The following is a 16802-nucleotide window of genomic DNA, read 5'->3' as shown; positions in this document are numbered from 1 at the left end:
GTCTGAGGCCTGGTCTACACAACAAGCTTTTATCAGCATAGTCCTCTTATCACACGTACTTTCAACATAGCTAGACCAGCAAAATCTGCAGTGTAGACATAACTATGGCAACAGAAGAGGGCTTCTGTTAGGATTACCACCTGGCCATATCTGACTGGCCTGGCCGTTTGTTTTTTTTTTAAAATAGATTTTCCAGTTGCCAGAAAAATAATTGAATCAGCCAGTTTTTTTACATGGGTCTAAAGATTTGAATTATTATCAAAATACACGGGGATGTCTAATGTTTAAAGTTTCTATGTCCAGCTAGAGATGCTGCAGTGTTCTCATTTCCACAGTTTCAGCAATAACAGACTGACACTGTTGAAAATACAGCAGCTGTCTGCCCACCGACACACATACGCACCATGCATGTGTGAGAGAGTTTCAGTCATGCAAGAGTGAGGAGACAGGTGATGTTATCAATGTTATCTATATGTGTTATCTCTCTAGATATTATGGGGCTGTTGGGGTGGAGTTGCGGAGTTACCCTGTGGTTGGGGTTTCCTGGTGGGCTTGCCTTGGGGGGATGGGTGCCAGGTTTTTTGCATTTCAAAGGTGGTAACCCTAGCTTTTGTTGGTGTAGCTAATGTCATTGAGGGAGATTGGTGTTCCTCCACCCACAGAACTCATCCTTCTGTCAGTATACACTGTGTCTACACTAGGGGAATCTGCCATATAGCTATACAAGTGTAGCTGTGTCAGCAGACCCCATGTAATGTAGAGAAGACCAGTGATTCCAGGCAATAGGAGTGGAAACAGCCAAAGTAGAGAACTTTCTCCAATTTTGTCTGGATTTCCTCTGCCCTGTGCATTTTGGCTGTTTACTCCAAACCTCTCCCTACTTTTCCCTCAGTCTCTTTACCTCAGATTTGCTGCACACCTGTTCCTCTTTTCCCCAGCCCTGATCTCCTCACCGCTCTTCCCTCAACTTTTCTTTCCATTTAGCTGATCCCCTCCTAATTAAATCCACCCTCCAAACTAACTAACATGGTACAAACAGAATGTTTGCTGCCCTCACATTGGTCACTCTGCTTCTGTGTTCTACCCCTTCCCCCCACTCCGTGCCTGTCTGGACTATTTAGCTTGTAAGTGCTTTGGGGCAGGGACTTTCTGGTATTCTGCATTTGCAGAGTGACTGTCATAATGGAACCCCATTCCTGGTTGGTCCTTAGGCACTATTTAATAAACATTATTATTATTAATAATAATAATAATTAACTAGAATTTTAATTATTTAATTAATAATAATTAACTAGCATTTTAATTATTATTATTAATAATAATAATTAAAATGCTAGTTTGCACCAAAGTTGGCCAGATTAGCCAATACACTTCAAACAGAAGCAATTATTTTGTTTCCTTACTAGTTTGAACTTAAAAGGGAGAAAACAGACTATTTTTAAAGCTGCACTAGGCAAAACAGCTCTTGCGGGAAGTAAATAATAAATATACCACACGCTATGGTAATGTCTGTGGGATAAGGTAGGGGGTTGCTATAAAACACAATGTTCTAACTTACTACAGATGTTGCCAATAGAATTTACAGCTTTCGCGGCATGCTTATCTCTCCCCATCAGTTTCTGAATACTGAATCACCTTCAAACACGGGCCATTTTAAGGCATTTATTTATTTATTTTTAGAGAAGCTACAATATTTTCTTCCATGCTAGTAATGTTAAATAGATGCAAGACCTGTATTTACAAATCACATGCAATTGCATTTTGGCACATGGAAATTACATGCAAATGCATTCTAAATGAGTTTGTTTATCATTCTTGAATTCTAATCCAGAGGTCTTACTTTTTAAATTCAGTTTATACTCTGACATGTATACAAATGAGTTTGACTCTGGAAAATAACTTAATAAACTCAGGGTTAGCTATGCAATTAGAGGAGGCATCTGGGACCCATAAAACCTGGAAAACAACATTTACATCTTTTGTACATCCAAAGTTCCATTTTTTCCTCCCTTAAATTCATCATTTAAAAATGTTGCAGCTATTTCTGTGGGAGGACAAATAAGAATTCATTGTACAGCCAGTCACCACTCTCTCCAATGAGCAATCCATGGGGTAGGGCTGGAGCAAATGTACAAAACACAAGATTTCATTTAAAAGAAACGCAAAGAAAATGAAAAATAACTGAATTAACATTGATCATGACTTTTCAACAGCATTTCTTATTATTACAACCTGGCAAACCCTCCTGTGGGCAGTAAAGCTTTCTCATGTATTATTAGCCCTCTGCAGAAAGCTAAGAAAAGACACAAATCTGTTTTCTCAAAGGACAGAAGGGCATTTAGTTATAAGAGAAAGTAGGGCCATATTCCACTGTTGGGTTAAAGGTGGAGAAAACAGAACTATAACACACAAGTTTAAGAGATTAACACACCAGCAGTTCATTCTTGAGCACCACAGTATTGATTAGTAGTCATCTGGTTTCTGGTTGTGGTACTTTTGCGGGGACCGTGTTATCATATATTGTAGTAGTATTTTATAACATCCAAATTTCCACTATGTGCGAACACACACACACAAATGTCCCTGCCCTAAAAAGTGTATAGACTAAATTTTAGAGGTGACACCAAAGTGTCAATGAACACACTACCAGACCCTAAATAAAATATACTAGAGCATAACAAAGAGTAGGGAAGGAAGGGGGTGAGGAAGGATGAGGGGCTCATCCATATGATCATGTGTTTACTGACTATAGGTGTGTGCACATGGGTGGTGAGCATGTTACATCTTTGGGGAGGTTTACGGGTTTGTTTTTGTAATGTTTTGTTTTTAAGGTTTCAGATACTGTGGGTCTAATCTTCATCCCCAAAGCAGATTTAAAACTGGCCTAACTGACCAGATGAGAATTCTTCTTGACAGAGCACTATGCCATCTTCTCACACAGCTCACAGCATTAGGGGTTTGTGAAGAGGTAGTAAAGACATGAGGGTAGCCTGGGGGAGCTGCTGCAGCCAAGCATAATTTAGAGCAGCCGTGAGGACCTTTTCTCAGATGGTATTTTGACCTTTCCCCTTCCCCGACCTTGCTACTCTGTCAACATTGACCATCCGGACACTCTGTCTGCGTCCTTTTCCCACTCTGCCATCCTGTGCTCCCAGACCTGGTTTCAAAGTCACCATTCTCTCCTCAGTCAGATCCCCCCTAAAAATGCACGTGTTAACTGATGCCTTCAAGTGAGTTCAAAACAATAAAGTCTCTAAGTTATCCTCTCCAATGCCCTTCTCTGACTGCGTGTTTCAGCACCAAATGTTCTCAGTGCCAAAGAGGAACTCACTGGTGATTTGATCTTTTCAGGAACCAAATCTGATAAAATAAAAATTCTTTGCGCAGTGATAGCCCCCACTCCCACCGGGAAACTTTAAAAACCTTTTGCCAGTCTCTAACAGTTAGTGTTTGTCTTCTTCCCTGCTATATCTTTGGGGAGGTCAGCTTGGCTGGGGATTAAGAGGAGATGGTTTTGCAGAAATAAAAATTTGAATTAACTAGTTTTGAATTTTTCCTTCGATGTTGTCTATTATTGCTTGTGTTGTCCAGTTAAATGGTAAACTCTCCAGGATAAGGATGGTGTCATACTATGCATTTGTACACCGCCTAGCACAATACCCCCTCACTCCGGCAGTGGAATGGGACCTCTGGGTGGTACTGTAATATAAAGGTTATATAATAATTCTACCTTCTCTGTGTTTGTCTTTTGGTTCGTCAGCTATTTGAGGCAGGAACTCTCATTTTCGTTGACTCTTGTTCAGATCAGATGACAGATAAGAATTATAAAAAAACCCAGACTTCTAAGTGACCAAGATTGTGTTCCCATGGAAATGCCCTTACTAATTAAAAAATAAACAACCGGGGACAGAGCTTTCCATTCGTCTTTACAATATATATATAACCAAGAAGGGTTTCTACAAAGATTGTTTTCCATGCGATATCAACCTATTTATAAAGAAAAGGAGTGCAATATGACTCACCAAAAATTACTGTGTGAAAACATATTCAATATAAAAGCTTTGTCACCTGGGAAACTTGTTACTTCTAAGAGCTCTGATCAAAGATAAAAACCAAGACAACTTCTTGTAATCAATTATGCACTGCTGGTCCATGGTGTATGTGTAATTGATAAAAATAAAATGAAGTACGTAATGTGGATTTACACAAAGAAATGAAATATGGACATGGGTGTAATGCTAAACATTGGACTGATATCTTAAATATACAGGAATCCCTTGACTTAGACAGTCTCTGGCTATGCATTGGCTCCTTGGTACAATTACAGCACCCCTCAGTCTGTTCTAACTTTTGCCTGGGGAGTAACCTGGCACACAACTGGCCAAGGATCATGGCATGTTTACAGTTGTGCTATGGACTCCTTGGCTGCAGCTAATGAACTGGCCAAGGTTTCATTTTTTCATGTGCAGAAACCACTGGGGAGTATTTATCAATGAACTAACTAAATAAAAAACCTTCTCCACAAAGTTCACTGCACAAAAAAAAACAAAACAAAACAAACCCCTCATAACCTACAAATCTGACTTGTCTTAAAGGAGAGACTAAAAGAGGCACCCTAAATTTACACATTCTCCATGCAGAGCTGATGTTTAACCCAAACTTTTCCATTTGAGGTTCCTTTGTACGTACCAAGAAAACAAGTTCTGAAGATCATTATACACTAGCCACCAAATTCAGGAGAGAAGTGTGAGATTCAGATTTCTGGCATAGGTGAAACAAAAACAAATCAAGTATCAAACTTTGAAATCTTCTCTCTGTCTTTGTTCACATTTTTTGGAGGACAATCAAATCAAGTACCACATACCAGAATATTGTTCCCTTTGTCACCTGCTTGTCTCTGAAATGCGCAACTTTAATATATTTCTAACATCGGAATTAATTTCCTTATTGTTCTATCCTTTGGCCACAGGTCCTATACATTTTGCTTAGATGAGCCCCAAAGAGTTTGCAGCACCTTAATGAACAGATCAATTATTGTTCAGAAAAGAAGATACTGTCTCTTTAAAGGTTATTTGAAGGTTGATTGCTATCTTATTGCTTATCTCCAGCAAATCTATTCAGCCTTATGAATGAATTTGACCTTTTTATAGTTACTGGGGAAAAATAACAGAACAAAAGTTAATTTAGAGCTCCATAATACAACACTTTTTCCCAAAGAAATGAAAGGGCATTCAAATCGATACCTGCACAATAACAGTCTGATGAATGTTTGCTCCCAATTTTCTCATTTTGCTAACTTGAGATTGGGAATTTTGAATAGTTTTCAGAGACCATATTCTTTATGTGCTGTGAAGTATGTGGTATTGTGTCCAAACAATGCTAGAGGATAATCATTATAGGAGTATCACTGGGCCTGAAAAGGTCAGTTAGTTAGAAATGTCAGCTTTCAATGCAACTGTACTGGACCTTCGTACACAAGGATCCAATTAAAGGGACATGCCAAGGTGCATGGAAACATCACGGTGACCCAGAATAATAATAAGGCATTGTGAAAAAGCTTGATGTTTTTCTTCAAAAATAATGGAGTTAGCCTTCAAAATGCCCTCTCTGTGGTCTTATTTAATCTTGATGAAAGACCACTTATCCTATAGATAAACAAAAGAGTCAGGTTTCTTATGCAAGAAATAAAACCCACAACAAAAACAGACTCACCAAAGCTAAATATTTAGCAAACACATAAAAAAATCTCATTTTGTTATTTAATCTAAAATTATCTGTCATTTCAATTGGAAACAGGATTTTACATGTTGGTAATTTGGGGTTTATATAGATATATATGTACATCAGTAGATACACAGGAAAGTGATTATAAGGGTAAATTCACCTCCCTCAGAACAAGGCCAAAGTGAGTGGGTTGTTGTGTGCGGGACAGAGATGATGGAAAGTGACCCCAATCCACAGGCAGAATGTGACACTTCTGCAGCCACCAAGCCAGCATGTAGGTATGGATATGGGTTGGGTGAGGGTTAGGGTTATGAAGCCACTGAGCCTCATAAGTACGTATGGCTAGAATGTGGGTATGCAGCAATGTCACTCTTCTTCGCTACACCTTTATCTTTTGTAAATGAGAAATTCTTACTTTTGAGCATATATTCCACCTCTAATCCTCATTGTATAGAAAGCCACGTTGCCTGATTGGCTCTTGGAGCTGCTGGGAAGGGGCAGGGATGAAGCCAATGTTTCCTTATCACTTTTTGCTACCACATAATGTCTCTAAAACACCATTAAGATTAGAACAAACTCCTTCCTAATTCTTTAACGCTCAGATGTGATTGATAATTTTGTAAGTGGCTGCTGGCTGAGGCTCCAATTTCTTTATTTGATGTGTAAATGATATCAATTTATTTAGAGTAATATCAAACCAAACCTTTGGAGTCTGTTCTCCCATTTGCCCTTAACATTTTCAGGATCCATTTTAAACCTTTGTGGGTGCAAAGGTGATTAAACTAGGGTGACCAGATAGCAAGTGTGAAAAATCAGGACAGGGGGTAGGGAGTAATAGGAGCCTATATAAGAAAAAGCCCCAAATATTGGGACTGTCCCTATAAAATAGGGACATCTGGTCACCCTAGATTAAACCCATAACATCTTAGTCATGTAACATGAGGAATAGCTTAGCTCCCAGACCTCACTGAGTGTTCCTTTTAGATGAATCAGTTATTATTAGAAAGACTGAAAGAGTTTTTCACCCCCTAAAACAAAACAGCATATGAAGCTTTCACCAACACAAACATGAACCGTAATTATGTTAGGCTGCTTGAAAACTCAGCCAGTATCCCTTGACATGTACTTTGATCAAAATCAATGTAGTATTAATTAGCATGGACTATCAAGAATAGTTAGTGCATGGATTTTAACAGTGAACAACGTTCTGTCACATTTTATTACCCTGTATCATTTTTACTAATAGGTGTATTATAGCTTCATGACTTCAAGTTCATATTATTTTCATGCTTCAATTAGAAAGAAGTAGATTGTTAGAATATTCAGGAGGGTAGTGGAAATGTCTTGCAGGGGGCATTCAGTAGTTGAGCTTATTCTTAAATAACTTTCAAAATCATATTTTAAAGCTTTTCTTCTCTTCATCTAATTTTACTAGGGAGTCTCATAAGCAATGGTGTGTGGAAATGCAACACTTAATCAGCTAAAAAGTACAGTAAATCCCACATATCACTTTGTTCATGGAAGAAAAGTAGAAATATATTTTTCTCACCAGAGGAAATTAATTAGGCAACAGTCCTATATCTATGATTTAAAGTGGTAAAATATGTATGGAGGAAACGAAAGCCACCTTACAAGAATTCAGTGTATCACAAATTAATGAAATTGAGACATTTTTAAAGTACAGCACAGGAGATATTACAGGGGAAGGGATATTTTAAATGATAGGGTTTAGCTCCATAAAGTTCAGTCTGGTAAATATTTTTTAAAATCAAGCCGTCTTTCTTTCCTACAAGTACAAAACTTTACTAGTAAGGACATGCTCAGAAACCACTACAGTTTTAGGATCAGGTCCTGTAGCCCTTAACTTTATATTTAACTTTATATTAAAATTTATATATTTTTTTACTCTGGTATAGGGTGTAAACTCCTAAAGTGCTCTGAGAAAAATCTAAGTAAATCATGGCTAATGAACTAAGGATTTAGCTCTTATTTTATTTTTCTCTTAAAATGGAAATGAAAGAGACTTAAAACATTCTATATTCGCCGTTGCAGACAAGCTGGGCACTGGGGGACATTCAATTACCCCATGTTTTCTAAATGTATTCAATTTACTGCTGCCAAATGGAGTGAGTTTTATATACATCTGGGAAACGTACACCTCCGGTGCTGATGAATGTCTCCTGACAGTGCACTTATTTCAAGAAAAGTTTATTTTAAATTTGCAGTAGAGAGGGTGGTAGGAAAGGATCAAGCCCCGAAGAAGGCTGAATCAAAGAGAATTGCAAAGGAGTATTTGTGTTGGAGGTTCCTGGGCAATCTAACATCTTAGCCAATTTTAAAGCCAGTGGGTTCACTCACACTTCCATTTACACTATCAATAATTTAACAAAAATGCAATGGGAGCTGAACTCACCTTCCTGAATGATACTGTAACACAGTGAGTATTCACAAAACCACAAACAGCCGGCTAGAAACGAAGGGAAGATCCTTCAGCTGGTGTAAATCAGTTTATCTTCATTGTGAAGTTCAGCTAATTTATGCCAGTGGAAGCACTGGCCCTAAAGTTTGAGTCTACTAAAAATTGTTCAGGGAGTGCTTCAGATGAAATTCAGAGGTAAAGCTAAGTAAATCTAAAGGAAATAAACATACGTTGGTGGAACTTCACCTCTTTAAGCCCCCCCCCCCTCACCAAAGTTTATGTTACTTCAGCTTGGACTCACTCTAGACACACACTCATTTATGAATGCTTAACTTCTTTCCCCTCCCCACTTTACATGTCACGTCTGAATTTGACTCACTGAATCGCATGGAGTTTTACAGAGTCTAAGATGGTGTAACTCACATGCCAAGGGGCAGAAGAAAGGAATGTAGCAACATTTACTAATTTAACTTACTCTTTCTTCAAGCCACTCAACATATAAGGAAGTGTAACTTAAATTCCTTTAAATACTGATAAGTGAGTGTCACTCACATCAAGGAGATCCGGCACCCAATGAAGCCTACACCACCTGTAGAACAGCTTCTTCTGCTTTTCAACATCTGGTGGAACATTTCCTGAAGCATTTCCGTAGAGACTTTGAAATGTCATCCACAGTCATATACATACATGTCTCATACAATATTTAATTTCTGTACATGTACAGAACCAATTTTTCAATCCCAACATTTCCTCCATCACTACTTTTCCAGAATACACTCAATCCATGTTAGGGACAAATGAGTATTCGTTCTGACTTACAAACCTACTTTTAAATCAAAACTAAGGTTTTCATCACTACTAGAGCCTTAAAAAAATACGTAGTCTGCAGAACAGTTTCTCTGTCATAGCTAGGAAAGTCACAGGAGATGGTTGGTCTGTCAAGGGCTCAGCAATATTGTTTCACCACATCTGCTTGTCCTAGTCTACAGCAACACTATACACTTTGCTTATTGTGTGAAGGCCATCTGGAGCAATGTGAGTGCAAGACAATGTCTGGGCAGCACCACAATGTGGGTTCAAAATAACTGCAGATTAAGGTGATACTAACAATAAAAGACGGGGAAGCTCTGTTGAATCATTTTACAACAGTGACCTTTTTGAATGGTACATCTTGTCATGACATAACATTAAGATTCCTGTGACAGCTCTTGGATTATTATCTGAATTTTTAGTCACTGAGGTCTTGAGAACCCATTTGTAACTCACATGCCAAGGGGCAAAAGAAAGGAATGTAGCAACAACATTTACTAATTTAACTTACTCTTTCTTCTAGTTACCCAATATGAAGGAAGTGCAGCTTAAATTCCCTTACATACTGATAAGTGAATATTAATGACATGATGTTATCTTGCAACCATGCCCATTAATAGCCTTCTCTATTTTAGGAAAACTATCCGTTGTTGATATTTGTTGCCACCAGTGGGTGCAGTTGATCCAACTCTGAATATGGTTTGATTGCAAGTGCAGACCAGAATGAAAGGGTTCAGTATCATTTCAAAATGAGTGGGAATGCACAGAGGGTCTTGAAAAAAAAATACAGTTACAGCCAGCAGAGTTCTTCAACACTTCAGTGACTAAAAACTCAGATAACAGTCGTGTGCGTGTGTGTGTGTGTGAGAGAGAGAGAGAGAGAGAGAATGTTACCTCATGTTGTATGCAGTGTTGTTGTAGCCATGTCGGTCCCAGGATATTAGAAGGATACGGCAGATGAGGTAATACCTTTTACTGGACCAATTTCTGCTGGTGAGAAACTTTCCAGAGAGCGCGTCTTCAGATCTGAGAAATGTACTGAGGATGTCACCGCTAAATACAAGGTGGAACAGATTACAAAACGATCACTCTGTATCTGACCTCTCAGTCCTCATCCTCAAAGGAAGCCTGCACAACACTTCCAAAAGATGAGCCATAATTCATAACTTTGCTAGATATTAAGAATCGTGGACTAAATAGAGATACTGGATTTATGGCTTATTACAACAATCTATAACCCAATTAAGTCGTCCCTCCCATCCCTAGCTTTTTTTCTCCCTTTCCCCCCTATGGCTGGAGAGGTGTTAACGGGCTACTTTACCTTGAATGATTCCTTGAAATATGTGTTAACTACTGATTAGTTAACACATATTAACTAATTAGTTAACTACTGTTCCACCCTGTATTTAATTATGACATTCTGAGTACATTTCCTAGACTTGAAGAACAGCTCTCTGTAGCTCGAAAGCTTCTCTCTCACCAACAGAAGTTGGTCCAATAAAAGATATTACCTCACCTACCTTGTCCCTCTAATGTTATCTCATGACAGGTGTGCAGTTTACAAAGGCCACCATGGTTTCTGAAATGGTACTGAATTCACTTTGTCCTGCTTTATACTTGTAGTTAGACAATGCCAGAAATGCATCATTGCTGACAGATATTGTCAAGCTATAGGGGATTTTCCTATTGTAGACAAGACTAGGTGAGTGACATCCACTGTACACAAGGCCAGCTCCAGGCAACAGTGCAGCAAGCAGGTGCCTGGGGCGGCCAACGAAGAGGGGTGGCACGCCTGGTGGAGAATGAAGCGGCGGCGGTAGAGCTCCTGCCGAAGTGCCGCCAATCGCGGCTTTTTTGTTGTTGTTTTTTCGCCACTTGGGGCGGCAAAAACGCTGGAGCTGGCCCTGACTGTACAGGAGGCTACCTGCCTTTACACAGAATGTAAAACGTAAAGAATTTCCAGAGAAATGACAGTTGAACACAAACTGTTTGGCCCCTAATTCAGATCACCCAAAGTACTCAGTCACAAGCTGTATCATGTCTCTGTAAAAACAGTCCATTGCTAACAAATCATAAAGACAGTTCTCCAAAATGAAAATATAAAAAAGTAACAATATCTAAAGATAAATAATTCCCAAGGCTAAGATTTTGAAACCTGTATGACCTGAAGTTAGACTCCTAAATCTATATTTAGGTTGGGATTTTTCAAAGGATCCTAAAAAGAGTTGAGTGCCTAACTCCCTTAAACTCTTTAGAAAATCCAAATGTTAGACTCCTAAATAAGTTTGGCCTGAAGATGCTCAGGCCTTTTGAAAATGAGTTCAAACTTATTTAGCAGCCAAACTCTGGCTATCAACACACAAAAATAAAAAAAATGCACATCTTGAAAAATGTCTGGCAAGGAAGTCTTTTTTTGGGAACACAGCATGTCTACCTACATAACCAGTGGAAACTGTCTTAGTATGTGCCTATGCTGATCCTTCTAACTAATTGCTATGTTGCTGTGCAGAACTGAAAGATCTGAAGTGCTAGATACTTACTGTAATCACATCTATGCACAAACTCAACTTAATCAACTCTTTTATTGCTCCAGTGAACATTACATCAGTCATCACAGTAAAGAAGGTATCATAAATACAATTTAAACAAATGTCTCACATTTAAGTGATTTTTTCCCCTCAACCCTCCTTTTCTCCTATAAAAAAGGCTGCGGACTTCAGTAACTTTATCCAAGATCTGAGTGTTTATTCTGATTATGACCGTCAGGGATTTTTTTTCTTTTCTTTTTTTTTTTTAGAAACAGGGGACATTGAAGATACAAAATATGGAAAAATGTGTCATATTTGCCCTTGAATTTGTAGTCAGAGTGGTGACAATGGCTCTTTCTCACTGTATTGTTGCTTTTATCAGCAAGTGCCCTAAGCATATATTAACATAATTGCAAACTGTATGAAAAATGAACATGCAAAAATGTGATGCAATTGCCAGTAGCCTCAAACATCTGTCCCAACAAAGTGTTACTTCTTTTCCTTTTTTTAATGATTACTATTTGAACAAGGTTAGTGAAGGAGAAGTCATGTCACAGATATCTACATTTACAATATTGGAACAATTATTGATGCAAAATTGTTATCCAAGCAAAATGTGTCGCATTTTGCCCACTGTCCCATTACACCTGCTCACTTTGCTAACATATTCCCTGTTAACGCCAGACAAAAAAATAAAGATGCATTTAGAGCTGAGGGACAGAAAAATACTGGTTACCAAAGCTAGTACCAACTCTGTGTGGTGTTTCTCTGTTGCTGGTGGACAGTAGACCTCTAGGAGAGCTAATGAAAAGAAATTGAGCCAGTCTTACTAAAGAAACTGAACAAGAGCTTAGATCAAAGAGAAATCTCATTCATCTGGCCTGCATTTCAATCCCAACAGTGCCACCTTTGAAAAACACCCTGCCAGAAATATGAAACTACTTTCATGACTAGTGACCAAAAATTCAACCCATAACACATTTGGGAAATTTTCCTTTGCAGACAAGTAACAAAAGTCATTATTGAGAAGACTGTTTTGAAAGTGTTTTATTTTTACCTAGATATTTCCGAACTCATTTACTTTAAGGTTCTTCAGAACTGCATATTCTCCCTCCAAGAGTGCACGCTGAAAGCCATTGACTCTTTACACCCCTGAAATGTACTTAGCACTGAAGAGAGTAAAACTTACATTTCTGTGATACTTGAACATACATTGTGAATTCTAGGGCATCTACCCTGCAGACATACCACTAACTGTAACCCCAGGAGGCTTAAAGAAATATCAGCACTCAAATTCATAGAGTAAAGGTCTGAAGAGGCAGCTCTGTGAACGGATAACTACCCGGGGCTTTGCCAAGCACAATATAGCTGTCACTTGTTATTATGTTAAAGATTTTCTGGGGAACAGTGTTTTTCATTTTGCATGCCAGAGACAGGGGAAACCACATTTAGACAACAGTCTCTTTAAGAAAAGATAAAAGCTGAGCCTCGTAGCTTACTCACCAGGGTTGGTTATAGTCAGCAGGTCAAGTTGCCGTTGTTGCTGAAAAGCAAATTATAAAAGGAATTGTTAAAGGGGGACTAATTTCAGTGGGTCATCTTAGACATGCAAAGAAAGTGTTCTGACATTTACACTGGAATAAATTACAAGTTACACGGCTCAGAGCAACTATTTTGGATGGGAGCCATATGTACCTTCTAACTAAGGAAAGAAATCTAGTCAGTCCCTTCAGGGCAGGTTTATTTACATTTCTGAATTGGGTTTTTGGATAAAAGTCCAAATGTGTGTGTCCATGTGTATTTTGAACTAGCTGCTTCAAATGTAAGGGATTGTTGAATTCATAGAGAAGGAGCAAGGCTATTAGCCAGGATGGGTAAGGAATGGTGTCCCTAGCCTCTGTTTGTCAGAGGGTGGAGATGGTTGGCAGGAGAGAGATCACTTGATCATTACTTGTTAGGTTCACTCCCTCTGGCATTGGCCACTGTCGGTAGACAGGATACTAGGCTAGATGGACCTTTGGTCTGACCCAGTACGGCTGTTCTTATGTTCTTATGTTCTCACAAGTGGATTTTATTATTGTCTATTTTTTCCTTGCACTTTCTAATAGTTGTAATTCCTCTAAAACTCTCTATGGCCAACACTTGTGTGTCTAGCTGGCATCACAGTATATACTGTCCAGTTTAATTTCTCTCTCCTAATCTCCTCAATAATGTCTGTGTTACTTTCATTTATTGTCAGGGCTATTGATCCTTTTCTAATCTAATTCACATCATTACACTCTCTCTATTCTTCTGGTGACAGGTGAAAGTCCTTGAGGAGGAAACTATGTGTCAGTGATCCCATAGTGGATATTCTTCTCTAGAAAGTCTTACTGATTAAAGACCTTCCCCTTCAGAGTGCTCCAACTTGCAGTCTCTATGCAGGCAAAACACTACTGACTGAAGTCAATGAGCACGTAACTGCTATTTGCCTGTGCAACTTCACTGAACTTCCTTGAGTCGTATGCCCATTTATACCAATGGACAACTGGGTGCATTGGATGCTTTGTCTGTACAGGACTCTGGGATCGAGTCCACAGTTGGCATGGGTGTCAGGCAATAGCATCAGAGCTGTAATCTTCTGTATCATTCTCTTTATGTTGTGCGTTTATGGTCTACTTATGTGTTTTAACTCTTTTGTATAGTGTAAAAGCTGTTGTTAGGTACAGTTTCACTTGTATTCCTAGTACTGACAATTCTGAATATACATTCCCATGTATGCATGAGAAATATGACTTATCTTGGTCACTTTATTATAAACACCAAGGACCAGATTGTGCCCTATCCTTAAACTGATGTGCCAGGATGGTGATGGGAGTGGGGAAAGAACCTTTCCCTGCCTTATGTAACCTCCCTAAATCCCAGGCACAGTTGTATGCTACTCTCCAAAGACTACAGGGTCTGCATTCACCATATCTTTTGTGGGCATAAAGGAAGCATCGTAGTAAAGCTACTGTATCTGAAGGTGTGTAGCAATGGGTTCACTCCTCCCATGCTAGGCTGGGCCTAAATGGCTCAATCGATCCCTAAGTGTATATGAAGAAAGTACTCTGATTGCGAGTTATACTTGATATAGATCAGGGGTCGGCAACCTTTCGGAAGTGGTGCGCCGAGTCTTCATTTAGTCTAATTTAAGGTTTCGCGTGCCAGTAACACATTTTAATGTTTTTAGAAGGTCTCTTTCTATAAGTCTATAATATATAACTATTATGTAAAGTAAGTAAGGTTTCTAAAATGTTTAAGAATTTTCATTTAAAATTAAATTAAAATGCAGAGCCCCCCGGACTGGTGGCCAGGACCCGGGCAGTGTGAGTGCCGCTGAAAATCAGCTCGTGTGCCGCCTTCGGCACCCGTGCCATAGGTTGCCTACCCCTGATATGGATCATGGGCCTAAAGCCTGAGCTGTATTTCTACGAAGCTACGATTTGCCACTAGCAAATTGTTTTAGCAGCCACATGGCCAACAGCATTGCTTATGCTTGTTTAATGCAATTTGAACTCAAAATGTATCGTAAATAGCCAAATTAGAAAAGGAACGGGCAGCCGTATACAAAAATGAGGGGAAACGGCCAAATATGGTGCCCATCTATAAAAGGGGAAATATGGACAACCTGGGGAATTACAGACCAGGCAGCTTAATTTCTGTACCCGGAAAGATAATGGAGAAAATAATTAAGCAATGAATTTGCAAACATCTAGAAGATAATAAGGAGATATGTAACAGCATGGATTTGTCAAAAACAAATCCTGTCAAACTAACCTGAGAGCTTACTTTGACAGGGTAACAAGCCTTGTGGATGGGGGAAAGTGATAGACATGGTATATCTTGATTTTAGTAAAACTTTTGATACTGTCGCGCATGACCTTCTCATAAATAAACTAGGGAAATGCAACCTAGATGGAGCTACTTTAAGGAGGGTGCAAAACTGGTTGGAAAACCATTCCCAGAGCGTAATTATCAGTGGTTCTGGAAGGGTATAATGAGTGGGGTCCCACAGAAATCAGTTCTGGGTCTGGTTCTGTTCAATATCTTCATCAATGATTTAGATAATGGTATAGAGAGTACACTTATAAAGTTTGTGGATTATACTACACTGAGTGGGGTTGCAAGTGATCTGGAGGATAGGATTAAAATTCAAAATGATCTGGACAAACTGGAGAAATGGTCTGAAGTAAATAGGATGAAATTCAATAAGGACAAATGGAAAGTACTCCACTTAGGAAGGAACAATCAGTTGCACACATACAAAATGGGAAATGACTGCCTAGGAGGGAGTACTGCGGAACGGGATCTGGGGGTCATAGTGGACCACAAGCTAAATATGAGTCAACATTGTAACACTGTTGCAAAAAAAAGTAAACATCATTCTGGGATGTATTAGCAGGAGTGTTGTAAGCAAGACACGAGAAGTAATTCTTCCACTCTACTCCACTTTGATTAGGCCTCAACTGGAGTATTGTGACCAGTTCTGGGCACCGCATTTCAGGAAGGATATGGACAAATTAAAGAAAGTCCAGAGAAGAACAACAAAAATGATTAAAGGTCTAGAAAATATGACCTATGAGGGAAGATTGAAAAAATTGGGTTTGTTTAGTCTGGAACAGAGAAGACTGAGATGGGACATGGTAACAGTTTTCAAGTATGTAAAAGGTTGTTACACGGAGGAGGAAGAAAAAATTTTTTTTCTTAACTTCTGAGGATAGGACAAGAAACAATGGTCTTAAATTGCAACAAGAGAGGTTTAGGTTGGACATTAGGAAAAACTTCCTAACTGTCAGGGTGGTTAAGCACTGGAATAAATTGCCTAGGGAGGTTGTGGAATCTCCATCATTGGAGATATTTAAGAGAAAGTTAGACAAACACCTGTCAGGAATGGTCTAGATAATTAGTGCTGCCATGAGTGCAAGGGACTGGACTAGATGACCTCTCAAGGTCCCTTCCAGTTCTATAATTGTATGACCATCTGTAAAAACAGCCATATTGGAAAAATGTTGGCAATAGAAGGAGGTCGGGTTATACAAAGCACAATGAAGGCAAACTGCAGAGCATCTAAGTGTTTGTATAGCATTTAGCACAATTTGGGCCTTGCTTCTTATCTGAGCCCCGTGGCAACATAGGCAAATAATAAAATACACAAAAGAACAACAATTAGTTATTGCAAGAAAACAGTATCTTATGGGGTAGGTTCAATAAAGTGGAAAATAATCATATGCCAGAACCTCAGTTGATGAAATTTGTTATAGCCCCATATGAACATTGGTTGAGGATTGGTCCAGAATGCA

At 38.9% G+C, this 16802-nt stretch overlaps 1 protein-coding gene across 9 annotated transcripts in view; it reads right to left on the bottom strand.

Annotated features, from left to right (window-relative positions):
* Positions 1 to 16802, bottom strand: part of LOC120371080 (BEN domain-containing protein 5) — a 1353498-nt gene that overhangs the window by 607534 nt on the left and 729162 nt on the right. For all 9 annotated transcript variants that reach the window (XR_005584133.1, XR_005584134.1, XM_039486580.1 and 6 more), the window contains one exon: positions 12985 to 13024. Coding sequence is in view for 7 of the 9 variants with exons in the window: in XM_039486580.1 (XP_039342514.1) it covers positions 12985 to 13024 (40 nt within the window). In the remaining 2 variants the exon portion in view is untranslated. The remainder of the gene's footprint in view (positions 1 to 12984; positions 13025 to 16802) is intronic.

Source organism: Mauremys reevesii, linkage group 8, assembly GCF_016161935.1.
Source record: "Mauremys reevesii isolate NIE-2019 linkage group 8, ASM1616193v1, whole genome shotgun sequence".
NCBI lineage: Eukaryota > Metazoa > Chordata > Testudines > Geoemydidae > Mauremys > Mauremys reevesii.
Note: the sequence above shows the minus strand (reverse complement) of the source record. Positions and strands in the feature narration are given on the sequence as shown.